Raw genomic sequence first — 24,416 nt, 5'->3', positions numbered from 1 at the left:
TTGTAGTCACAGCTCAGCAGCTCTAGCTCCCCCGCTTGGGCGCGAGGGCGAAACAACAACGTGACATTGAAGGTGGCAGGCAGCCAACGCTTCAGTCAAAGCACAGCACGGGGCTGCTTTGATCAACGTTAACTGTCCGGGATGTATTTTTTTACAGTGGGCTTTAATGTGGTGTTTGGGCAGAGTTTCAGCATGCTGTAGCGCGCAGTGTAACAGACTTTCTATCCAGCGTTTTAACAGCCGTTGCAGTCAATGCACCAACAAACAAAACCCGTGGTGTGGTCCACCTAAAGGAGGAAACCGTCACCTCGGCTTCGACTGAAACTGCATCATCGCTCGCACTGACAACGACACTCCTCATCACAGTGCCAGCGCCCACAAGAAGAAGCAAACCCGCATAACTGTAGACTGTAGACCCAGACCTAAGCTAGCAGCAGACTAATGTGCCTCCGCTAGCTAGTTAGCTGAGTTCGCTACGTCAAGAACTTTGTTGGCAGTCTACCAACTCTGGATATCAGCTGTGCTTTTAACTACGTGGTTCTGGCAAAAGTACCACTTTAGATACAGTTATCGCAGTCAAACCAACTCGTTACACGAGATAAAGTATGGACATAATGCGTATTGTAGTCGCAAAAGTTAGGTAACATCTAGCTAGCTTGCAAGCCATGCTAGTGTTTCCTTAACGCGACTGGCTGGCAGTTGTGAATGAATGTATCGCAGACAGCATCGGGTGTTGTCTGGCTGTCGCCCCGTCACTGAAACGCTGATGACTCGTTAATGATCCGACAAAAAACTTAGTGTTGTCTCCTCACACGCCTAGGACAAGGAAACTCGATTTTATTTGACAAGAATCCTTGGATCTGTGTGAGAATAGCAACATGGGATCTCTGAAGGCTCTGCAGGAGTGGTGTCGAATACAGTGTGACAATTACAACGATGTGGAAGTAAAGGACATGTCAACGTCCTTTCGGGACGGTTTGGCTTTTTGTGCCATAATTCATCGTTACAGACCCGAATTGCTGTAAGTATTCCGAAGTCTAACGACGTGCTTCCTAACCTAATTAATACAATGGGCAATTACAAATGAGAAATCATCTTACAGGGGTTCGTATTAACGGTCCATAGCAGCTGGCTCCAGTTAAAGGTATACACATCTGTTTGAGGAGTGACAGGCTGCATACTGTTATTGAAATTGTTTTCATGAGCTATAATAAATAATATTAATCATTAATAATACGTTAATCCATTCAGGACACAAATGCAAAAAAAACAACCTCAGTAGCCGAATCGTGAACTCTTCTGTGCTCTAGATTACTCACCCAACAGTTTTTGTAAGGACTGAAGTTATATAAAACTCCTTTTGTCAAAGACTAGTTGTGATAATGCAAAGCTGCCAAGTACAAAAAACAATTGTAGGGTTTTATCAACAATGTATGTTTTTTAATGATGCTTTTATGTGTGTTTTATCATAGCCAACAGTAAAAATGGTTTTAGTGGGAGGCCAGTGTGCTGTAATTAAGTGAGGCTGACAAGCCTTGCCCTGTCTGTAAAAACACTCTGCGTTTTGTTATACACCTACACAAACATTACAGAAGACACAAAACACAACCGTAGAATCACTGTGACTAAAATGTCTTATAAAGGGATGAGAAAATACATTATTTTTTTGTAGAGAGTTAAAAACAGTATCTTACAATAAGTGACTTTGACCAGCTTTTGGTCAAATGCTCAAAAATGCCAAAGTATGTTATTTGGTAAGGATCAGCCTTTCAGCACTTCTATCTCCAAAATAAGACAGCCATCACGTTTGTTACAAATATCTTTCTATATCTTGTGTATCAAGACAGGTGAATCATTTAAATTGTTCCCATTGTTTGCTGTAACAGAAACTCTGCCCTCACATGACTCACATTGGGCATGCATCTCTGAAGAGAAGCGCTAGTCCTGTGTAGCATAATGTGGCTCTCTGTGTATCTCAGTGGGAAGTCTAGCCGTTGATGGCATCAGATTAGGTGTTTGACTTCTTCTCAAAAGAAGTCAACGGTCCTTCTTGTTGTAGGAGGACTGTGTAAAAGCAGCAAGTAAATGACATGTTATGCCCCTTGCTTGTCCTGGAGGGGAAAATGTGATGTGATGGAAATTCTTTACGACAGTAAGCATCTTGCTCATGCTGCTAACCTCTCAGCTGGTCCAGGCTTTTGTGAGCAAATTGGACTATGCTTGGATGGTAGTCAAGCAAACATTTACTGGACCACTTGTCACTGAAGGACAAGTCAGCGAAGTGGAATCTATCTGCAGTAAAGCTGAAAGTAAGAGACTGGGCAAATCCTAAACACCCGGCTTTTCAGCTCTGCCTCTTCAATTTGCGTCCCAGCTTGCCTCCCTGTTCAGTCCTCTGTGTAGCTGCAGTGGCCCAATGGACCTCGCCCTGATCCAGACAGACAGTCCGTCAGGCTAATCTGCAGCTGAGACCTCCGCCTGTCATACAGGATTTAGTTCTAATGCTGGACCAGGCCATTATAGGGCTGCCCTGCACTCTGTAGCCAATGTCTCATCCAGACACATCACACTCACTGATGTACAGGAGGAGGGTTGGGTACCGAGAACCGGTTCCTGTGCAATCTGTATGAATTGGACCTGATTAGAATGCAAATTTCGGTACCTCATTTTGGTTTCACTTTATGTGTCAACTGAAATATTTTCTCTCTGTTGCTCTAAAATGGACATAAAAATACCACACCTTCTCTGTAGTCTACCGTTAAAATGCCATATTTTCCCTCTGGGCTCTGGTTAACATACCCACTCAATATTTATTATTTAGTTGTTTCTGGTCAATAGAATAATAATAAATTGTTACTTATTGTTAAAGGACTGTGGTGTTTTTATATATTTAGGTACTCTAAAACGTTAAGATATTGTTACATTTAAATAATTTTCAATTAAATAAAGATATAAGGGCCTTTAAGCTCCTCTACTAAAACAACTGATTTGTTACGTATTCATAAACAACGTTTTTTGATTTTCACAACATCACCAAATCCCAATCCTGTATGCTCCTGTACAAGGGTTCTGTCTAACTGGACCACATTTATCAGATGTACTGGTTTGCCCAGGTTTTAATCATGTTGATATTAAATGCCTCACACTCACACACACACACACACACACACACACACACACACACACACACACACACACACACACACACACACACACACACACACACACACACCAACTGCTCCTCAGAATTCCTCCTTCCCAAAATAGGCCGTGGAGTGAGACTCTTAGTCACAGTGGATTAGATCGACAATTCAGATCGCACAATGCACTTCATCAAAGTCTGTTCTGCAAGTGAAAAGTTAGGCAACTCTTTTTTTGTTGCTGCCACAGCTTCTTCTGGCTATGTTGGTAGATTGACATGTTCTTGATATTAGAGCTGCTGCTCGGTGTGTTTGTGACCATGGGAACGAGATTACAGAGAACAGAGGTCACTTTGTGTGCCTCCAACACGGAGCTCATTCACAGGGTTCTTTCCTTCTTAAGAGTTCCACATGGCCTCCACAAGCTCTCTCACTAGGGTCGTGGTGTATTTTCCGCCAGACAGTTGTCATACTACTACACATTTGTCAACATACGTTTACTTACGCACACAACCACACTTTCATCCCAGAACACCTTAGGTATTTTCCAGTTTTACTGCAGGATGTTTACTGGTGAGAGCCGGGTCTTTGGTTCCTCGCCCCGGGCATTTCAAAGCACAGCCTTGTAATTATCACTCCTTTTTGGTACAGGGGTTCTTTCCTTTTGTACTGGCACTTTTATATGTCAGGCACTTGTGTGTGGTTTGGGACCAGTTTTCAGCTTTGGTAGTGGGGAAGCTTAACTGTTCACTATTCCTGACTGCCATGCTGTCGAGCCAATAATAGCTTTTTGATGGTTCATAACATACGGGGAAATAGGTCGGCAAGCTAAATACAGTATGGTCCTATATCCGCATGGCATGGTACAAGCGTCCTGATATAAAAAGAGATGCTATGATTTGCAGTAGTTGCTGCAGGCAACTGCAACTGTAAACTGACTACATGCATACTCAGCCTTATCTCAAATCTTTTAATTTTCATATTTCTTTCTGTCTTGTCCTTCCAGAAACTTTGATGCGCTGTCTAAAGAGAATGTCTATGAGAACAACCGACTGGTGAGTCCATTTTACAGCTTTATGTTTTGAGGTTTAAACACTACGATGATCTTGAGTTGCATGATACTTTATACATATTATATTATATTAAATTCATATATCTCTCCTATATTTTAGGAGACATAAAATCAGCTATGTGTGGTTGTATCAGGGTGTTATTTAGCCCAAAAATTATGAAGCCTTATTATTGCGTGCAGTCACGGTGGGTGTGACTTCAGTGTGTTTCACTCTCTGTGTGAAGAGCAGTGTTTACTTAATCCTGATGGAGCCTGGCGAGGGGAAGGAGGGAGAGGGAGGAAAAAAAGGGAGGAAAAAAATCTTGACATGACACAAGGCTGTAAAGAGGATTTGAGGTGCTAAAGTGCTGAATTTGCAACCTATAAGTCAGTAGACAAAAGCTAATGAAGAACGCTATTTTCATCCTTGGCTTTTCCACATAGTTTGTAAGACAACAGAACATTGAGAGACGGAATGGGAGTCTCTGAGCTAAGCTTTGGCAGATCTTTGCTGTGGTTACATACTTTTTATTTAGGTCTCTGTTTTAGCTACAAAGTGAGACATCTCACTTCTATACTATCTTTGTTGGGAGTTGCACAGGTCCAGTAGCGAGGTAAGATCACATCAGCTAGATAACTCTTTCTCTAACTTTGGTCAGTACAAGGCAGGATTAGCTGGGAGACTTCTTCTAAACGAGGGTGCATTTGTGGAATACCTGCAGAACAGGGACATGGAAGTAGTTCTTTTGGAGATTATGGTGAACTAGTGTGTGTTGTAGCAACGAGCTAGCATGCTAGTGCTAGCATTTGCTACGGTTAGCCACCTCATCTCGGCTAGTGACGTAGAGAGCCAAGCAGATTTTGAACAGCTCACCCGGAGACTGAAGGCAGAGAACATTCAGAAACCCGAATGTCACTCAAAACAGCAGGGATAGTTTTTTTTTCTCCAAGTTTGTATGCGTGGTGAAACACCAGTTTTGCAAAATGTGTGAAATTGTAAAAAAAAAAAATCAAGTTATTACAACATGCTCTTAAATGTTACATTAATGTAAAAAGTAACTATGATTGATAGCTGTCTATCTGCTGGGTAGCTAATGGTTAGCTAACACCTGTTGGCAAACAACAGGAGCAAATTAATTTGTGAGCAGACTTTCCTGCTCTATCTGTTCTGAAATTGATTATTAAACTATGCCCATTGCTTTAGTTGAAGCATCTGTTACTGAGAGCCAATAGCCGTAGTGGATAACCTGTGTTTTAAAATGTAGATAAACAAAACAGCTTTGCAGCTTGGGCGGGGTGATATGATGATGTATATTCTCAAAACAATATAAAAATGTCTATTTATGGGTGCCTGGATAGCTCAGTTGGTAGAGCATGCGCCCATATACATGTGTAGATGTTTATTCCTTGACGCAGCGGGTCCGGGTTGGACTCCAACCTGCGGCCCTTTGCTGCATGTAATTCCCCCCTCTCTCCCCTTTAATTTCTTTATCCATAAAGGCCTAAAATACCCCAAATACCCCAGATACTTTATTTCAAAACGTTTCGGTCACACAGACCTTACTCATGTAAATTAAAGTATTTGCAAGGCATAATGCACAGTGTGCGGGACTTCTTTAATTATGTAATTCACACATTATTGAATTACAAGAAAACATGCTATATTGTTGAGATATGAAATGACCTAGTGTATATCGGGATAGAAGATTTTGGCCATATCGCCCGGCCCTACATGCAAGGTGGTGCAATTTTTTTTAGCATTCTTTGATTTAATTGATTTAAAGTTGTGAATGTCTCCGCCTCAATAGAAACACCTATTGACCAAAGGATCAGACGTGCATTAAATGGAGGTCTGGAGGAGGTTGATGAAGTCAGCGCAGCAGACACAGACATGCATTGCTGCTTTGATCTGCTTCACTGATTGCTTAATTGCAAAGAGACAAATATTTCCTCTTTATAGTCACCCATTAGGAACGTTTTAAACTACAGCACTTATTTGGTCTGTTTATGAAAATATCTGCATTTCACTTAAATAGGATTGTCCAAAATGAACGCTTCGGTATTTTCAACAAGGATAGCAGTGTGGCTAGTTTGGTAGCTACTTGTGTAGCTGCTTAGAATGTTGCTGTGAAACAAGTCTGGGTAGGGAATCAGTAACATGTTATTAGTTTCTAGAGCATTCATTCATGTTATTATTATTTTATGTAGTTGGCACAAGGACGAGGATACAATTTTAGCTGTAAGCCAGGTATTATTTGTACAGTGCAGTACAATGACGCGGTAGTTCCACTTTGCTGCTGCGAAGCATTTGTTACCTAGATTGTTGGGTGACTGCCAAAGATTGTATCCCTGTTGGTATGTAACTTTACCCCCTTTTTCATTTCTTTAGTGGAATTTTGATTAGACTGATTATCCTCAAAGGACACAACATTACATTATCAGCAGATGACTGTTGTTTTGGCAGCAGAGTTAGGTTAGAACAGGGCATCGGTTATGTGCTGATGTGTGGGACATGGAAAGCATCTTTCTTTGATGCACACATGCAACATTTAGTCCTCAGTTTCTGAACGTTTAAATGGAGACACATAACTGGATTTCTCTGAATACCCAGATTAAGAGTTAAGTTTGACTTTCTGAACAAAACTTACCTTCTCACTCCCCCCTTGCGGTATCAGGTTGTGCAAATAGTTTGGGTTTTATTAGCAAAGGTTGGGTTATGAGTCTCTGAGATTTCTCCTGCCACTCCAGCACAAAGTCACTTTGAAAATTAGTTTTTTAAAACCTAACAGGAGCATTTGTTTTCTGGAACATTGTCCAGGTTACTCAGGGGGATCCACATACTTCACCGTCAACAGTTTCTATCGCAGCTGCTTAATGCCACAGAAATAGTCCCAAAACAGTGAGGGACATCAGATCAAAATGTCCCAATGAGTTTAAATTCATATTCACTCACTAAGTAATGTCAGCTAAGTCTGTTGAGTTATGCTTAAACTGATGTCGACCCTAAAACAAGTTAGTTCACATGGTTAAAGTGAATAGATAACAGTTGGAACTAGAAGGGCAAGGTACGACCTATCTCACAGTGTGTGAATTTTTCTAGTTGGGAACACATTTTTCAGATTATTCCGACACATCATGAACGAGCACAAATCCTCTATGTGTTGTCAACAAAAGTGAAAATAATTTGTGTGTCTGCCCCGTGATTCTTCCTTAGCCAATTTTTCATAAAAACTGGCCAAGTAATCTTTTCGTATTCCTGCTGACAAAAAAAACGGACAAACGGAAAAAAAATAACCTCCTTGGTATAGGTAATAATAATACATATTATAATAATAATAATAATGCATTTAGTCACCCTGGAAATCCAGAGTTATCGCAAGAGCAAAATTTCAATTAGCTCAGCAAGTCACTCTGGCATTGAGTAATGCTGCTCATTAACTATGCCCTTGTAGCCGAGCTGCACCAATCACATCGGTGTATCTGATATAGGCGGGACAGAGGCGAGCTAAACAGATGAAGACAGTCTAATCTACCAGTTAGGCGGCTAAGCGTATGGGGCTCTGGATACGTCACCCCGTGTCTTGTTGTGATTGGTCGTTGTGTTATCCAATTGCGTGCAGTGAGAATTTATAATCACGCGTGGTTCCGCCCTTCGAGATGGGCGACTTTCATTACTCAATGCCAGACCCTTAATCTTTCGGATTTGGGTCTAAATTTTCAGGCTACCATTTGGTTCTAATTGGCTGTAATTATTATTATTATTAATATAGTTGCATTCATGCATGTAAACACAGTTTACAGTTTATTAGCTTCTTATTAATTGACTTCCCTCTTTTTCTGTCTTTGCTTCGTTGTAGGCGTTTGAAGTGGCAGAGACACAGCTGGGGATTCCCGCCCTGTTGGACCCAGAAGACATGGTGTCCATGAAAGTGCCTGACCGGCTCAGCGTCATCACATACGTTTCCCAGTACTACAACTTCTTCAACAACAAATCTCAAGGTGGATACAGTAAATGTAGTTGGGTTTAATTTTAAAGCTGTGTGAAATACATATAAAGGTTTGAGGTTAGAGTAGTTCATACAATTTTGACCATGTGATGATTGTGACTCATGGAAAATCTGCTTTTAGTTTCTCCTCCAATCCTAATTTCAGAGACATAAAAACATTCCACCCTCTGCACATCTTAACTCGTACAACTTGTTATGTTTCTATCATTAACTGATGACTTTCTTCCCCGCAGCAAACCCCCCTTGCATGAAAAGGCTGAGTTCTGTCGGTCTGAATGAGCCAGCCCAGAAAAGACCCCCGACCCCTTTGGAACACAAAGTGGTTGTGTCTGAGGTAAGAACAAGACTTGGCACCAGTGTGCATGTGTTGATGATGATTTGTTTGTTTTTTACTCTACATATACATATTTACATATAATAACTTTTTTACAACTGCATTACTGAACTACATTGTTTCTGCATGTTACTCTACTTGAGCTACATGTTAACAAGCTGTATTCTCTAAGTAATATATTGTTTGTGTCCTTTTTATGTCTCAATAATCACACTGTAACCAAAAACGTTTTTATTTTATTATTTATAAATAGTACACTAGTATTTAAGGGTATATCTGAAGCCTTGGATTGTCTAAGTATAATTCTGTATGTGCTATTTGGGGTGTTTCATCAGCTCTGTACAATACAAACCCCATCCTGCCATTGCAGTACAACAATGTACAACCTCCACATAAGTGTTTTATAATTGCTACTTCCTTGTGTGGGCTTTGTGTTGCACAGCAGGGGAAAAGCTAAGCAACAGAGGTAGCGTAAGTCTATAAAGATAGCCTCTGTATCCTGTCTCTCTTTTCTTTCGCATGCCTTCAACTTCTTTCCTCCATTGCCATACTTCCATGTCCTGGTAACCCCCCCCTTCAGATGGAAATTCATTCCACTCCCTCCTCTTCCTGCTCTTCTTCCTCCTCACATCTGATCCCCCCTCCACTCTCTGGTCCTGAGCCTAGGCAGTAGGATGGGGGGTGGGGTGGGCTAGAAGGTGAAAGCAAAAACACTTAGGTCAGTTTTTTTTTAACCATCTCTGTATAAGAAATACTAATTGTTAGGGCTGGGTAACGAATTCAATACTTTTTTGGCACCAACCGAGTTGCCTCCTTAGAATCGAATATTGAACAATGCCTTGTCATTCAATACCAAATTTCAATACCTAAGGGGTAAATCTCATCGTCAGTGAGCCAATAAGCATGCAACATGCTTCCTTCAATATCTAATATTGGTGGTGATTGGCTGTCTATTGTTACACCTCGTAGAGACACGCAGAAAAAACTGTAGGTTACGCTAGGAGCTGAAAAATAAATCAAAATGTGTGTGCCGTAATGTTGTTATTACTTTTTGTTAAAATGGATTTTATGAAATTGGGATCAAAAAAGGTATTGTTGAGGAACCAGTATTGTTGTCATGGTATTGGTTTTGGTACCGGTATCTGAATCTTTTGAACGATACCCAGCCCTACTCATCATAGTACTATCCTAACACTGTGTGTGTGCCAAGTTTTGGAGTGCGCTGCTGCTAACCCCCTTTTTTACTTGACAAGAAAAAACGACTTAAAAAATAACCCAAATGCCTAAAAAAAACATTTATCAATCCTATATATGAATCATATCTAAAATGTGACTCTCAGAGCCACTAACCCACTAATGTTTTTTTTTAACAAAGATATAATTACATTTTTATATTAATGATGATGAGCAAATTATGTTTTAAACTGAAAAAGAAATGCAGTAATGGACCACAGGAATCGATGAGCACTAGATGTTACAGTAACCGAGTAGCTGTAGCTAGCTCAAGAAAATGAACAATCCACATCCTCTCATCCTGACTCCGTGTTTGATCTCCCCCTCCCCCATTACTTTCCATCTTCCCCCCCTTCCCCTGACGTGTCCTCACCGTCCCCTCCCTGCGAACAACGTCCCGGGTTGCCTGCACTAGCCGAGCCAGCCCGCGCAGACAGGTGTAGAAGCGGTTGCAGAAGTCAAGCGCAGCACGCTCAGCAGCACCTGCGCCGCCTGCCAGAAACATGTCCACCTGGTGCAGAGGTTTCTGGTGGACGGCAAGCTCTACCACCGCAACTGCTTCAGGTGAACACTGTACCTACGTGTGTTTATACACAATTGTTTTTTTTAGCCATGTGAGAGCAATGCCGTGAATCCCTATTTCTATTCTTAAAGTGATAATTGTTAAGATTTTAGTCCTGGCTGATTTGGTGGATACTGGTGGTAACAAGTATGTGGCTATTTGCAGATAAGCCAGCCACACAAACTCCCGTTGTTTTAAATAAAGACGCCAGACAATTATTTTCCATTACACCATGAGCAACGCTGGCCATGTTTTACCAGCTGAATGTTTTTATTGTGAGCAAGGAAATTGGCGGACCCCGTCACAACAATGAAAAGTACTATACAGAGATGTAATTAGAGATTGTTTGACTACTGCTGGAAAAATTACAGCCATACGGTGTCATACACTGGATTTGATATCATGAAAATCTTAAGGATTATAACTGCAGAAATGAATGCGTAAATGGTTAGATATTTGTAGCTTGTACCTTTTGTACTGTGCGTATTATTTGAACAGACTTGTGCTCATGTTATTAATGTGTGGATCTCAACAGCCTTTATGCCCCATTGAAGATCTTACTGTTGTCCTGTGTCATTGTTATCTCAGGTGCGTAGAGTGTCACAGCACTTTGCTTCCTGGATCCTACAAATTAGGAAGCAACTCTGGGGCCTTGGTCTGTACACATCACATTGCAAGGCACACTTTAGCCAATCGGAACGGCCGGCTAGATCTTAGTGAGAGACCAGTGGCAGGTCAGTCTGCCAGGATTGGTCGCAGCACAAGTCCTCACACCTCGCCTTCTGAGAGGGACCGGACAAAGACTCCTTCTCCAGTAAGCCCAACAACTGATCCGGCCATGCCTGCCAATGACTCCGCCACAGGCGCTGCTGTTACTACAAATGCAGCCGACTCTTTGGAGAAAGCAAAAGAGATGGATGGAAGTGGAGAGACGGGGTTGATACCACGTTCTTCTTCTCCTCCCAACCCTTTTGACGAGAGTGACGAAGAGGAAGTAGAGGTGGAGAAAGAGGAAGAGACTAAAACACCAGCCAAATTAACGACCAATGGGGACCTTCCATCGACACCGATCAGTCATCATGAAGGTGCTCGTCGGCCAGTACCGGCACCCCGCCGGGTCACTGAGTCCACCCCTCCTCCCCGTCCTGCCCCTCGTATTCGGCTACCCCGTACGGCAGACAGCCTTCGAGTCGGTGCGTGCTCACTGCAGAGTACAGTATAAATGATTAAAGATGAAATTAGAATCTGTTGATGTGTTCATCCTCACGTTTTTTCTTGAAATCACAGGTGAATCCCAGAAGCCTCCAATTCCTCCCAAACCTCGAGAAAGATCCCAGTCTCCTGGAAGGTAGCCAAACCTCTCTTAAATGCCTCTATTTTTCTATCCGTTGCCACCATGTCCTCGATATGGTATACATATCATTACATTCCTTCTGTCTCAGTTCTAAATGGCATCTTGTTACAGCATGTATTTGTTTGCCCCTCCATTTGGATAAATTTTGTTGTCTTCCCCTCTGTGACCCCTCCATCACTATCTGTGTATCTCACTGTCCAGCCTGTCCGGTGGCACCCATAAACCCAAAGACCCACCTTGGCTCGCCCTGGTCCAATCAGAAGCCAAGAAGAAGAAAGCCCCTCCCCCTCCCCCTGTCGGACTTGCGACCCCTCCCAATACAGGCTCTCTGTCCTCTCTCAAAGGGGACGGCTCCAGACCCGGCACGCCCCCTCCACCCTCCAACCCATTTGAGGACGATGATGATGAGGTAGAGGAAGAAGAGGGGAGTGCAGGAAGTGCCGTTCCACCCACAGTTGGGGCTACACACCCCTGGTACAGCATCACTCAGGCAACTGACGCGCCAGCAGCAGACACTCCCCCCAGTGGAGGAAGCTCGTCCCGCTCTGCCAGCCCCGGCAGCGCCAAGAGCAAGAAACGGCCGGCGCCTCGCGCTCCTCAGCCACCCACGGGGCACCACGGTCAGTTTTTACTAACGGCCAACTGTGCTTGGTGATGTCTGTACCTAGCTGTTTGCTCTGTACAGGAATGAAATGCAAAGACAAGACTGTACATTCTGCTCTAGTACCTTTACTGTCATCTCACCTCGCCAGTAGGTCTGTACCTAGACGTGGAAACATGCCGGTCTAATGTTACTCTTTAGGTGGTACGTTAGAAATGTGTCCGTTTGTGGACGAGAACATGTGTCGGCTCATGTTGTACAGTATATCGCTACACTGCTACTACATGTTACTGAGGAACAGTATTTGGACATGTATTGGAAAACAACTCTTTCAACACAATATTTCAGCTTCATGGAAAACTGGCACAGTTAAACTAAAAGAGAGAGAGTGGGATGTTGTATATAGATGTTCATTGTTGTTTTTTTCTCCCCCCCATCCCCCTCCCCCCTCTACTCTACATTTTAATCTGTCTCAACTACTTTGATTTCTGTTTCCTTTCTGTCGTTTTTGTTTTTGTTTTACTAAACCTTCTTTCCTCTTCAGTTTTCCCTCACTCTCAGCCCTCCTCTTGCTCCCCCTCTCCAGCTCTGAGCACAGAGAGTCTGTCCTCTGGCTCGGACCACAGCTCCTCCCACCCCCCCGCGGGTGGCAGTGCCAGCAGCGACCAGGAGCACGCCTTCACCAAAAGTGTGTCGGAGCCTTCAATCTGTTCACCGTGTGACTCTGCTTCCTCCTCCTCCACCGAGCGCCTGCCTCATGCTTCCCTAAGCCCCTACCCTTCTCCCATGCCGTCAAATGCCAGCTCAGCTCCGGCCACCCCACAGACCAGTCGCAGTTTTGGGAGCCAAGGGGCCGGAGCCACTCCACCACAGCCCTTGTCGACCCCCAGTCCATTGGCCTCAGAAGCCACCCAGTCACACAATAAGGTAATAGGTCCATCTCCAAATAAAGCCAGAAAGCAATACCCCCCTCCCCTTTGTAGATTATGTTCCAGCTGTATCTCTTTTCTCCCTTTAGCGGATCTGTAAGGAGAACCCGTTCAACAGGAAAGCCTCCCCCTCCCCTGCTAAATCCAAAACCAAACCACCAAAAGGCCCTCGTCCTGCCAGACCCCCGGCCCCCGGCCATGGCTTCCCTCTTATCAAACGCAAGGTAGAAAAATTCAAGAGAACATATAAGACCTTTTCAAAGGCAACAGCCTGGCCCCTTGTTAACTTCCTGTCAGTTGTCATTCACAGACATTGCAACAGGAAATCAACTTGGGGCCATTTAGAATGTTGATGTTACAGCTGTGAAATGGTCTGCATGCTTTCGCATAGACAAAGAAATTCTAGATTGGATGAAGACGTGTACTCAAATGGTCGCTGTGGTCCAAACATCCATCCAGGTGCAGTCAGACCAGTACATCCCAGTGGAGGACATCCACGGGGAGATGGGGCAGCTGGAGAAGCAGCTGGATGAACTGGAGCAGAGAGGAGTGGAGCTGGAGAAGAAGCTGAGAGACAACCCTAACGGTGACACGTCACGCTATTGTTAATGGACTTTCTCCAACACGAGTTGAAGCCCAGTTAAATATCACAAAGATAGGTCTCCACATGCACTGCATAAACGTTAGGATCACTATATTATAAACTGAAAACTTTATTAAAGCATACATAGCTCACCAAAGTGTTTTTAAAGGATTATGAAAAGACAACTGATCAGCTAGAGAAAACGGGGAGTAAAAAGGCAAGATTCTTAGATTTTATCTGAAAGATCAACGCATAATAATAGGAACATAATAATATCTCTGTGTTCTTCTTTGTGTTTTCAGATGAGGATGAGGAGCACCTGTTGGTGGACTGGTTCACTCTCATCCACGAGAAACACCTTCTAGTACGACGAGAAGCTGAGCTGGTCTACACGTAAGTATCAGACTGCTCCTTCGCACCTCTGACACTCGGGTAATAGTTGTTCTGAGGAGTACAGCACAACAATTCAACATTTTCTTTACAATTATTTGTCTCAAAAAATAATTGCTATTAACAATATAATTCAGTCTCTATCAGTCAAATAAAAAATATCTATTTATTTATTACTTGTGTAAACTTTTGTAAATCACTGTCATGTAACCAAGATAATGAAATAACACAAGTACACAGCCTTTATTACCGTAAAATCTTTTTTCTAACTGTACCCCCAGTCCTTTTCAATAATAATAATAATATATAGTCTGACCAATATTCACTCAAATAATAACAAATTGGCATATCTAAACAAAATCAACAATTACCAGTCGTACACTTTAAGACCTCAGTTAATGTTAGCAATTAATTGTGGTTAAACGAAGAAATCAGGATTACGATATGTATAATTTTAAAAACACAATTAGACAATTATGTAATAATTGTTATAGTTTTTTTTTTAAACTTCTCCCTTTTTTATTTAATAAATCCTGGCTAGTTTCAGGAAGGAGGACATGTTTTCTCTGTTGCAGCCTTTTTTTAAATGTAGGCTCATATTTTGACATGACGACTTAAAAGTCCAGTAGTAAATAGAAGCTTACCGGTGTGTAACGTTCTGTGTAAATGTTGCTCACTGCAGAGCAAAGCAGCAGAACCTGGAAGAGAGGCAAGCTGACGTGGAGTACGAGCTAAGGTGTCTTCTCAACAAACCAGGTATGTTTGGCCTCAAGAGAACTTCAGTCACATCCTTTGCCTGTGAGCAATGGCTGAGTCATGTTAGAAAGAAAATACACTGAGACATGGTTTTTTGTTTAAATAAATCAATGCAGTGTGTACAGGAATTAAATTTTTTTCCCTTTTGGTATCATGTTCTATAAAATAATTATTTCTTTCTATTATGGAGCTAAAGCTCTTGTTAGTAGAATTAAAACACTGAATACACTCCTCAGACATGCAGCACACTGATTGACAAAGGACTCACAAAATGGAATTATTTATTTTCTCTTCTTTTCCTCAGAGAAAGACTGGACAGAGGAGGACAAGAGTCGGGAGCAGGAGCTAATGGCTGAGCTGGTTACCATCATTGAGCAGCGCAACCAAATTGTCAACAACATGGACCAAGACAGGCAGAGGTAATCTGACTAGCTGTTAACTGTGTAACTCTGCGGTGATCCTCTGCAACTACTAGCACTCTAACAGTCCTTCTGTCACAGGGAAGAGGAGGAGGATAAACTTGTGGAGGCCATGCTGAAGAAAAAAGGTAGGATGAAGAGTAGGCCTCATTTGTAGCAGGTTAAAGACTCTGTAGATGAGGGAATTCATTAAACATAAAACGTAAAGGCAGCATGTCACTCTTTCTTTTCCCATACTTTCGTAATTCTTCAGATTTCAGGACCAATGTGCATGTTAACATGATTTTCTGTCTTTTTTCCCCGTCTCATCAGACTTCCATAAGGATCCGGACGTTGACCAGCAGAAGAAAAAAGGGGCAAAGTTTAAACCCATTAAGGTGCTCAAGCGGCTGAGCCATAAAGGAGAACCAGGCAAGAGCCCCCGCAAGGAGAAAACCCCATAGAAAGGACTCATCCTCCTCCATGAGTATAGGAGGGGACAAGAATTTAAAGAGGATAAAATGAGGTTTCCTACATAACTGTGTCATTAATGACTTGGAAGTGCAACCAAGGATCCATTCCCTGCTCACATCTTACTTGATGCTTCTCCAAAAACAAGTCTCTTCAATGACTATTTTTTAGTTGCCTTTGTGTGTTTTAAAGAGACCGGTTAACAACTCAACTGCTTTAATAGCTGATGTGAACTGTACACTGCACTGATTAGCGGTATGTTGCTTCACTATCCTTGCAGTGCCCAGGATGTCTGCCCTGCAGGCCTTTTATCAAGGTTCAGCAAAGGTGTGACTCGGCAGTTCACTTTGAATGGAGCCAGTTGGATGCACGTTGACCCCTAATATCTAATACGTTTTTAAATCTGTTCTTCTGCTCCTCAATTCCAAAGGTGAGTAGCAGAATATCTGGGAAGGTTTCATGTCAAGTCTGGTTTGAGCTTGTGGTACGAGTGGGAGTAAAACTTTTTTTTTTAAAGATGATCTCTGCTTTAAATCTTGCAACATCTTCCCTTGAAATGCGCTATTGACAATGGATACCTAAGTTTTTCTAGCTGCTATGTGATGATCGTCTGTGGTTTCCTTGTTTTTAGTTTCATCTTGGACAGTTTTGCGATGGTGTGATTTATGTAGATGCATATCATAGATACAGTATTAATGTGTATGTGACTGGAAACAAAAGAGGAGACTTAAAATCAGATTGATTTAACAAATGTGAGTTGTACAGGAGAGCCTTGTGGAAACCAGTCAACTGCAGATGTCAGAAAGGTCACACATGTTATAATGAATATTAGAAAAGGCAGATATACAGTTTTTTGACAAATGTAGCACTAGCTTATAACTTTTAACAGTTGGGGAAAACCTCAATATGCAATCATTAATTTATATTTTACTATGCCTTTCTGTATGTTTCCATTTTTGCCTTAAAAGTGGATAGGAAAATAATGTGTTAATGTCTGTACAAGTGCCATTTATTTAATTGCATGTGTGGATGAGCGTTATTTGAGCTTATGTAAATGTCAGTATGTTTACTCATTCTGTTCCTGTTCCAGCATTTAGATTGTCTATTTGTCCTCCATTTGAAATGTTAATCTCTGTTTCTTCTATGTGTTAGTCTTCCTGTCCAGCTGGAACCAAGGGCTTGTGTAGCACCACATGTGTCAGTTATACATATTCCTAAAACAGCAGCAGGATTATAAGAACACTGACACTGGAAGACCGAGGAAATAAAATAACTCAATGCAAGTAGTTGATGTTTCTTGTAAGTTTAATGCTTTCACAGCCTGACCAGTTGTGTTTTCACCGTCAGCTGAAACCTCTTTGCAGACATTACTACCAAATTCATTATGTCACACTGAACTCAACCCATTCATAATCTGTCAGTGGCAGTGAGTCTTCTCTCCTCTGGTCTCTTTCAAATCTATTGTTTCTGTCATCTGTTCTGCAGTCTCCCCTTTCCTCTCAGATGTCATTCCATGCTAGTTGGGACTGCGGGCCTTGTCCAACACCTGCAGTTGTCGAACCCTCTGTTATTGGAATCGTGAAACAACACAGGTTTAGGGCAAATGCAGTTTCAGAGGGAATAAAAAATAAAACAGCAGATGTCTTTTTTAAATCCAGGACAGCATAATGCAGTCCCTGTTTACCTGGGATATCTCAGTGGTGATGATGTTGATGTACTGCTTCTCCAGACCCAGAGAGGTCATATCTGCCAGAAACTGTCTTCTCTCCTCTATCTCATCCAAAACTACAAAAGAAACAAACAAGTTAATATTAGACTCAGGCTATTTAAGGGCCACTGGATATATTTAGTCACAGAATAGAACTTAGCTCAGGTTGAAATTAATCAAAAGAGGCGCTCAGGACTGCATCGACTTAATTCACATATGGTTAGATTCTGTTCAGGTTGTAATGGGAACACTCCCTCTCTGTAACTCTTCTACATCATCTGTTTCTGTGCACACAGGCCCACCTTCCTGATACTCGTCTTTCTGCTCTGCTGCTTCTAGGTTCCGACATGCACGAACATTTTGGAAAGCTGCAACTGTTGGCTCTTCTTTTCCCGTTGCCAATATATTTTGAAGCCTCCTCTTCTCTTTCTCTGAGTCCCCTAGGGTAAAATGGAGAATCATGAGTAACAAAGACACTTAATGGTTCTCAGGATACAGAAAATATAACCAAAAAATAAAGTCACCCACATTTTAGTGAGTAATGACCAACAGCAATTGTTTGCAATATAGGCCTGTCAAACCACATGAATGCAGAATTAATAATAGCGTAAACTTAACCCTAACAACATACTTATAGGACCAGGATGGAACTTTTCTCTGACGTAGCTGTTCCCAGAGCGACAAGATTCAGCGCTGCGTCTCCGAGGAATGCCTGGCAGACGTTTCTGGACAGATTTACTGGTTTCAGGCTGAAGGACAGGAGCTGATGATGTGGACTCAGAGGTCAGTGGTAAAGCAGCTCCATCTGGTGGGAAAAAGTTAAAGTTTTTAATATGTGTGGGTTTTATTGCTTTATCCGTTTTTAATATGCTAAATGTGCTGGTTTTAATGTAAGTGTCTGCGCTATATAAATAAAATGTATTACAAAATGTAGTGCACTAATGCTTATTAAGCATTATTATCATATTTATACTATCTGAGTCATGATTATGATATAATCTGGATTTATTTAGCAATAACAATATATAAAATATCTATACTTCCTCGATGTCTGGTTAGTACTAACGCACACATTATCAAAGATGTCCTACTTACTCTTGAGGCATTCGTTGATCTGCTTTCTCTTGAGGTTGGTGAGTTTTGATTCCTGCATCATTACTGAGCACCAGGAGAGAGAATGATTACAAGTTCAAAGCACAAGCCTACACAATGATAAGTGAACTGCACACACACTTGTACACACATCCTATTCCATTGTGTGTGTGTGTGTGTGTGTGTGTGTGTGTGTGTGTGTGTGTGTGTGTGTGTGTGTGTGTGTGTGTGTGTGTGTGTGTGTGTCTCTCTCTCTATGTGTTTCCCAGTCACACCTTAACCTCCAATCTAGAATGTCAACACGTGCACCGTCTCACATCTCAGCAGATCCTGGGTCTCCTTGCTGTACTGGGTGGCTCTGGGGTTGTTCCACAGTCCTCTGCCATCTCTACTCTGCAAGGTCTCCATCTGCAACCTCAAAGACATGATCAGCAATCATGGGGGCTCCTTCGGGTTATCTCTGTTCGTTGAAAGCTACAGCTTAGATTTCATTTGTGAACTAAAACAGGTCACTGAAAGGGGCTGTGTGGATGCCATGACAAACGCTGGAACTGCTCCATAGGCATTGGATGACAACACCAAGGGCGGTCGACAGCAGTTATATTGGCTTAAAATGGACATGGGGGTATTTTCTGTGTCACAGCTAGCTAACATATAAATAAAACGATATGGATTTAATATTATGTCAAATAAAAATAATTCCCAACTGAACAAACATTATCATTTCAATTCTTAACTTCGTTCAAAATTCTTTGTATAGCTACAGCCTATGGTTAAACCATGGATGTATTAAATGGACCTTTTCAAACCAAACTCTGAACTAGCACAATCTAGCTAACGTTAGCTGCTAGTTGGCTTACATTAACTTTCAGAAACAGAATGGTAATAAGTTGACTCTACATGAAAGAAACGTGAAAAGAAAGGATATGTCTTAACAAAGACTGGAAAGAACTTACTCAAACGCCTTTTCTTTAGTCCTTTGTAAACCTAGCTAGCTAGCGTTAGCTACTTCTAAAGATCAAGCCAGCCGTGTTGGTCCGTTGCTATAGCAACCAAGTTGCTTCAAGCTGCTACCACGTTTTGATGGTTTCATTTTTCGTTTGAACCACAAAACAAAATAACGAGAAAATCACCTTTTTTCGTTTGTCGTTTCAAACCAAAAACTAATAAACGGTAAAAAAAAAAAAAAAAAAGAGAAAAGAAATAAAAGAGCCGTTCTACCGTTTCGGTTCTGAATTCAAAAAACGAAAAACGACTAAACCAAATTCAAATAACGGTCCGTTTATGTTTTTTTTGAAATTCCTATTTTCATTTCTCCGTCTGAAGATCTACATTAACCTAAGAACTTGTGTGTGTGCAGAGTTGTTACGGTTAATTATATTGTATAAATAAATTAATATTTCATGTGGTTTCCACGGTAATTGACCATCAAGGGCAGTTCAAAACGATGGTTCTAGTGTGTGTAATATACAACAAGCAAGTGAACATAATCGAAACATTTTAATAAAATTAATTGATTCATTTATTGTTTGCATAAAATAACAACAAAGGGAGCCTTCGACTAAACTTAACTATTCTGCAAGTGAACATGATAGAAAAAAATTCAACAATTTAATAATTTATTATTTGCCTAAAATAACATCAACACGATGGTCAGCAACAGATGAACATAACTCATTTTAACAGGCCCCACAACAACAACCCTCCTATAATAAAAACGATCCCCTAACTTCTTATGGTGTCCTTCCAAACCTTAACAACCTCCCCCTCCCTGTAAGTTCAAACTGTTTTTGAGGAAAACTGTCATCTCTGCATTTTGGGCAGTGCAGCGAGTTGGTTGTCCACCGCTCCACGCAGACCCGGCACCCCACGAGGCAATAATTGCTTCTACAGTAAGGTATATTGTTTGCTATGAAGCAGAAGGGAGTTAAAAACTCAATTTATACTTTATACTAAATAACCTGTGATGTTGTGACAAAATAAATCTACCCACCTACCTTAAAGAAGAATAAAATGAATGTTTTGGAAAGGCCAAGTCAAATGTTGTGACCTTAAAATGATTGAAATGTTGTGGAGGGATGAGGAAGCAAGCAGCTCATGTGAGGAAACCCACCAACATCTAAGAGTTGAAGCTGTTCTGAAAAGAGGAATGGGCAAATATTCATCCAAGTCAATAAGCAGGACTGTTCAAAAGTTACTGGAAACGTTTTGTTGCAGTTATAATTATATTATATTATATAATTAAATTAATATTTAATGTGGTTTTCCATGTAATGGACCAAACTGTTCCCCCTGTCGACCAGCAGATGGCAGTATTTAAATGACTGACTGTATTGTGCCTTTGGTAACCGTTAGTTAAATTTGGTATGCTGGTTTATTATTATGCTGCCTCCGTGTGTAAATCTGCATCAACTGTCCAGTATAACAGTTCAACTGAAAGTTTATACGAATTATTGGAGATAATTGTGTTTTTTTACAAGCGTGTAAAGCCTTCTTATTGGAAAACAGAAAGAGGTCACACCTATATTTAATTATCCTACCGTATTGTTATAAAATGATTAGGCCCTGTTAAGAACTGTTGATACATACGGCCCAATATCTTTATGCCTTACATTTGCTATTGGTGTGCTACAAAAACGCTGCATGTCTCTATTTCAATGTTTGTGTCAGAACTGACAGGCTTGCTTCCCTTTCATTTGATTTAATATAATTCAGTGATGTGTTTATTCTGTGCCATTGTGGCAGCCGTGTGCCTTTATCCTGCGTTACCCATGCCTATTGGTCGTCTTGTATTATGGACTTGTTTTTTTTTTGCTTGTGGCGCGTGCCTACATGTTTTCCAGTTTTATTATCAAAGCCTTATTACTGTGTTGACACCACCTTTGTTTTAATAAAGAGATATTTTGTCTTCATCTTGACAGTATGGGTAAGAAAGAAATGTATGTGGTTGAATAGCAATAACGGTCTATTATTTTCTGGTGTTTCTAGGTCAGTAGTCAATGGAAGGCTAATTATTGTCTTGGATAGGCTATTTATAATGAATTGAATCTCTATACAGCTCAATAAATTGTGATGGATGCAGTTAGGTGTGTGTTGGTTGACTTTGGCTGAAACTTCACTCTGGAAATTTGTCAGCACCCCCAATTCAAAATATGCTCCCGCGGCTCTGCCTTACTCTGATGTTATTTACAGAAACCCAACAGTTCCCATCAAGAGCAAGCACTAGGCGACAGAGGCAAGGAAACACTTCCTTGAGGCAGAAACCTCGAGCAGAACCATGGGTCAGGGTGGGGGGGAGGGGGGGGGTCTGCGTCGACCGGTTGGGTTTGAGATAAAGAGACAGAGAGAGAGTCTAGCATGTTGAAAAAGTGATAACAGGTTATAGTATAGTATGTTTATAAAGTGACAAAAATGTCATAGTATAGCATATCATAAAAGTGATAAAATAGTCAAAGTATATGTTGAAAAAAGCGATACAAATGTAATTCTATAGCATGTTGACAAAAGTCGTAGTATACAAGGTCAAAAATAGTCATAATATAGTATGTCAAAAAGTGATAAAATTGTCATAATGTAGTATGTTTAAAAAGTGATAGTATAGTATGACAAAATGTGACAAAGTATAGCATGTCGAAAAAAGTCACAGTATATGAAAAAGTGTTAAAAAAGTCATAGTATGGTATGTTTAAAAAGTGTTTCAGAAAGTCATAGTACAGTATGTTAAAAAGGTGATAAAATAGTGATAGTATGTCAAGAAAGTGATACAAAAATCCTAGTATAGTATGTCTAAAAAAAGGTACAGCATATTGTGACTTTCCTTCAGACATTTGACATGAAAAAAACCTAGTTTGAATAGTTCCTGATGGGAATCACACTGACAGCCTTAGACTACCCAAACTGACTTTTAACACACTGAGCTACAAAGCAAATCATGTTCTTGTATTCTGAAATAAACTATACTATGGTATGTTGAAAAAAGTCATAGTATATTATTTTAAAAAGTGATATAAAGTCATAATATAGTATGTTTAAATATTGATTAAACAGTCATAGTGTAGTATGTTGAAAAAGGGATTAAACAGTCAGTGTAGTATGTTGAAAAAGTGTTTAAAAAAGTGATAGTATAATATGTTGAAAAAGTAATAAAAACGTTATAGTATAGTGTGTCGAAAAAGTAATAAAAAAGTTACAGTATAGCATGTCATAAAAAAATCATAATATATGTCAAAAATAGTCATGGTATAGCATGTCGATCAAAGTCCTAGTGTGCTATGTCACAAATAGTCATAGTATAGTAGGTCAAAAAAGTGTTAAAATAGCTATAGTATGGTATGTTAAAAAAGTGTTAAAATAGTAAAAATATAGTATGTCGAAAAAGTGATAAAAATGTTTTAGTATACTAAGTTAAAAAAAGTTACAGCATAAAGTGACTTTCCTTCAGACAATTGACATGAGAAAAACGCGAATAGTTAAATAGTTTAGTCCTTAATCTAACTCCAAACCTTAGACTCCCCCAACTGATTTCTAACACACTGACCTGCAAAGCAAGTCATGATGTTGAATGTTAAAATAAACCATACTATGGTACTGTAAAAAAGTCATAGTACAGTATGTCAAAAAAGTCATAATATAGTATTTCAAAAAAGTGATACAAATTTAATAGTATAGTATGTCAAAAAAAGTGATAAAAATGTAATAATATAGGATGTTGAAAAGGTGATAACAAAAAGTCATAGCATAGCATGTCGCTAAAACTATGGTATGACTGAAAGTTATACTATAGTATGTCGAAACCATCATAGCGCAGTGTGACTTTCCAACAGACATTTGACTAAAAACATAAATAGCTCCTGCTGGAATCAAACTCCAAACCTAAGACTCCCCCACATGATCTCTAACAGACTGACCTATGAAACAAGACATGTTACTATAATTGTAAAAATCATAGAAAAGTTATAGGATGTCGAAAAAAAAGTAATATGGTATGTTGAAAAAAAGTTATTAAAAAGTCATTGTGTGTTGAAAAGAGTCACATTATAGTACTTCTCAAAAAAGTAATTATATATATATTATTATCTTCTAAATGTATTATTGTTGCTATTATAAATACATAAACACACACATAGGCACAATATACTTTGTATGTAATGAATATAAAGAAATTGGTCTGTAGTGTATTTTTCTGTCCGCCTCGGACAGCTGAAATCGAGCCTTTCCTTGTCAATAATGTTTAATTAGCAGACAAACAAAACGTGGTATCAATATAATGACCTCACTGTGAGCAACAAATAAGCATTTGCAAACGCATTGATATAGAATTTGTGTGGCTAAACAATGTGGGCATATCAGCAATTTGAAAAACGTTCCCTATGCTTTCTTCCAGAAATATCGAGAATGTCAATGAAGGAATGCTTGTGGCTTTTGAAATGTATGAGCCCCATTGTTTAAATGAGCCCATTGGTTGAAAAAAGATAATTTATACGTCAACCATTTTGACGTATAAATAGTGTGTGAGAAGTAAGAATTGTTACCTAAGAGCAAGTTAAAGAGAACGTTTTCAGACGATCTTCTCTCTCCTCTGAACTGTAGCTGTGACATCACCCACATTGAGCAGCTCTTAAAATGCAGAAAAGGCCCAAAGAAGCTCTAAACTTATATAGTGATAACACAAAAACTGTAAAAAGATATCAATAAGCGGAATCAATTTTTACAAAATCAGATTATGTATGATAATCAGTCACGTGACAATCTGATTAAAAAGATCATTTTGTAATGTGCTCTCCTGGCGATTGTTTCCTTTGATCCGG

At 40.3% G+C, this 24,416-nt stretch overlaps 3 protein-coding genes across 6 annotated transcripts in view; 1 reads left to right on the top strand and 2 right to left on the bottom strand.

Annotated features, from left to right (window-relative positions):
• The first annotated feature begins 96 nt into the window (after positions 1 to 96).
• Positions 97 to 18,108, top strand: micall1a (MICAL-like 1a). Of its 3 annotated transcripts, XR_004659385.1 has the most exons (17): positions 97 to 1,021; positions 4,147 to 4,195; positions 8,049 to 8,190; positions 8,432 to 8,532; positions 10,181 to 10,329; positions 10,916 to 11,520; positions 11,615 to 11,675; positions 11,883 to 12,301; positions 12,827 to 13,209; positions 13,301 to 13,435; positions 13,671 to 13,797; positions 14,097 to 14,187; positions 14,867 to 14,940; positions 15,245 to 15,359; positions 15,441 to 15,487; positions 15,672 to 16,239; positions 17,857 to 18,108. XR_004659385.1 is itself a non-coding variant. In XM_034892167.1 (16 exons), the coding sequence occupies exons 1-16, from the start codon at positions 879 to 881 to the stop codon at positions 15,800 to 15,802; spliced, it is 2,730 nt and encodes a 909-aa protein (XP_034748058.1). In that variant the 5' UTR covers positions 97 to 878; the 3' UTR covers positions 15,803 to 17,095. The 3 variants fall into 3 exon arrangements, 2 of the variants coding, with proteins under 2 accessions (XP_034748058.1, XP_034748048.1); XM_034892167.1 differs by lacking the exon at positions 17,857 to 18,108 and having other exon boundaries at positions 12,869 to 13,209; positions 15,672 to 17,095; XM_034892157.1 differs by lacking the exon at positions 17,857 to 18,108 and having other exon boundaries at positions 15,672 to 17,095.
• c2h22orf23 (chromosome 2 C22orf23 homolog) lies at positions 17,223 to 19,815 on the bottom strand. Of its 2 annotated transcripts, none has more exons than XM_034892371.1 (7): positions 19,566 to 19,815; positions 18,927 to 19,024; positions 18,613 to 18,675; positions 18,149 to 18,322; positions 17,820 to 17,957; positions 17,494 to 17,594; positions 17,223 to 17,373 (listed from the first exon to the last, which is right to left on the bottom strand). In XM_034892371.1, exons 2-7 carry the CDS (start codon positions 19,015 to 19,017, stop codon positions 17,326 to 17,328), a joined length of 615 nt encoding a protein of 204 aa, XP_034748262.1. In that variant the 5' UTR covers positions 19,018 to 19,024; positions 19,566 to 19,815; the 3' UTR covers positions 17,223 to 17,325. The 2 variants fall into 2 exon arrangements, with proteins under 2 accessions (XP_034748262.1, XP_034748271.1); XM_034892380.1 differs by having other exon boundaries at positions 18,927 to 19,017; positions 19,566 to 19,762.
• Positions 18,772 to 24,416, bottom strand: part of klf1 (Kruppel-like factor 1 (erythroid)) — a 26,801-nt gene continuing 21,156 nt past the window's right edge. Inside the window, exon 4 of the mRNA XM_034892279.1 lies at positions 18,772 to 18,803. The gene's annotated coding sequence lies outside the window, so the exon portion shown is untranslated. The remainder of the gene's footprint in view (positions 18,804 to 24,416) is intronic.

The sequence above is a fragment of the Etheostoma cragini genome, chromosome 2 (genome assembly GCF_013103735.1).
Source record: "Etheostoma cragini isolate CJK2018 chromosome 2, CSU_Ecrag_1.0, whole genome shotgun sequence".
NCBI lineage: Eukaryota > Metazoa > Chordata > Actinopteri > Perciformes > Percidae > Etheostoma > Etheostoma cragini.
This window is presented reverse-complemented; position numbering and strand designations above follow the sequence as displayed.

What these genes read in the sequence shown, in the direction of transcription:
- c2h22orf23 (XM_034892371.1), bottom strand. Translation starts at nt 19,017, where the DNA reads ATGGAGACCTTGCAGAGTAGAGATGGCAGAGGACTGTGGAACAACCCC. An exon ending in GACCCAGGATCTGCTGAGAT is followed by an intron (nt 18,676 to 18,926) that starts GTGAGACGGTGC and finishes CCTGGTGCTCAG; the next exon opens with TAATGATGCAGGAATCAAAA. An exon ending in GAAAGACGAGTATCAGGAAG is followed by an intron (nt 17,595 to 17,819) that starts GTGGGCCTGTGT and finishes TTTCTTTTGTAG; the next exon opens with TTTTGGATGAGATAGAGGAG.
- micall1a (XM_034892157.1), top strand. Translation starts at nt 879, where the DNA reads ATGGGATCTCTGAAGGCTCTGCAGGAGTGGTGTCGAATACAGTGTGAC. An exon ending in GCCACCCACGGGGCACCACG is followed by an intron (nt 12,302 to 12,826) that starts GTCAGTTTTTAC and finishes TTTCCTCTTCAG; the next exon opens with TTTTCCCTCACTCTCAGCCC. An exon ending in CCACCCAGTCACACAATAAG is followed by an intron (nt 13,210 to 13,300) that starts GTAATAGGTCCA and finishes TTCTCCCTTTAG; the next exon opens with CGGATCTGTAAGGAGAACCC.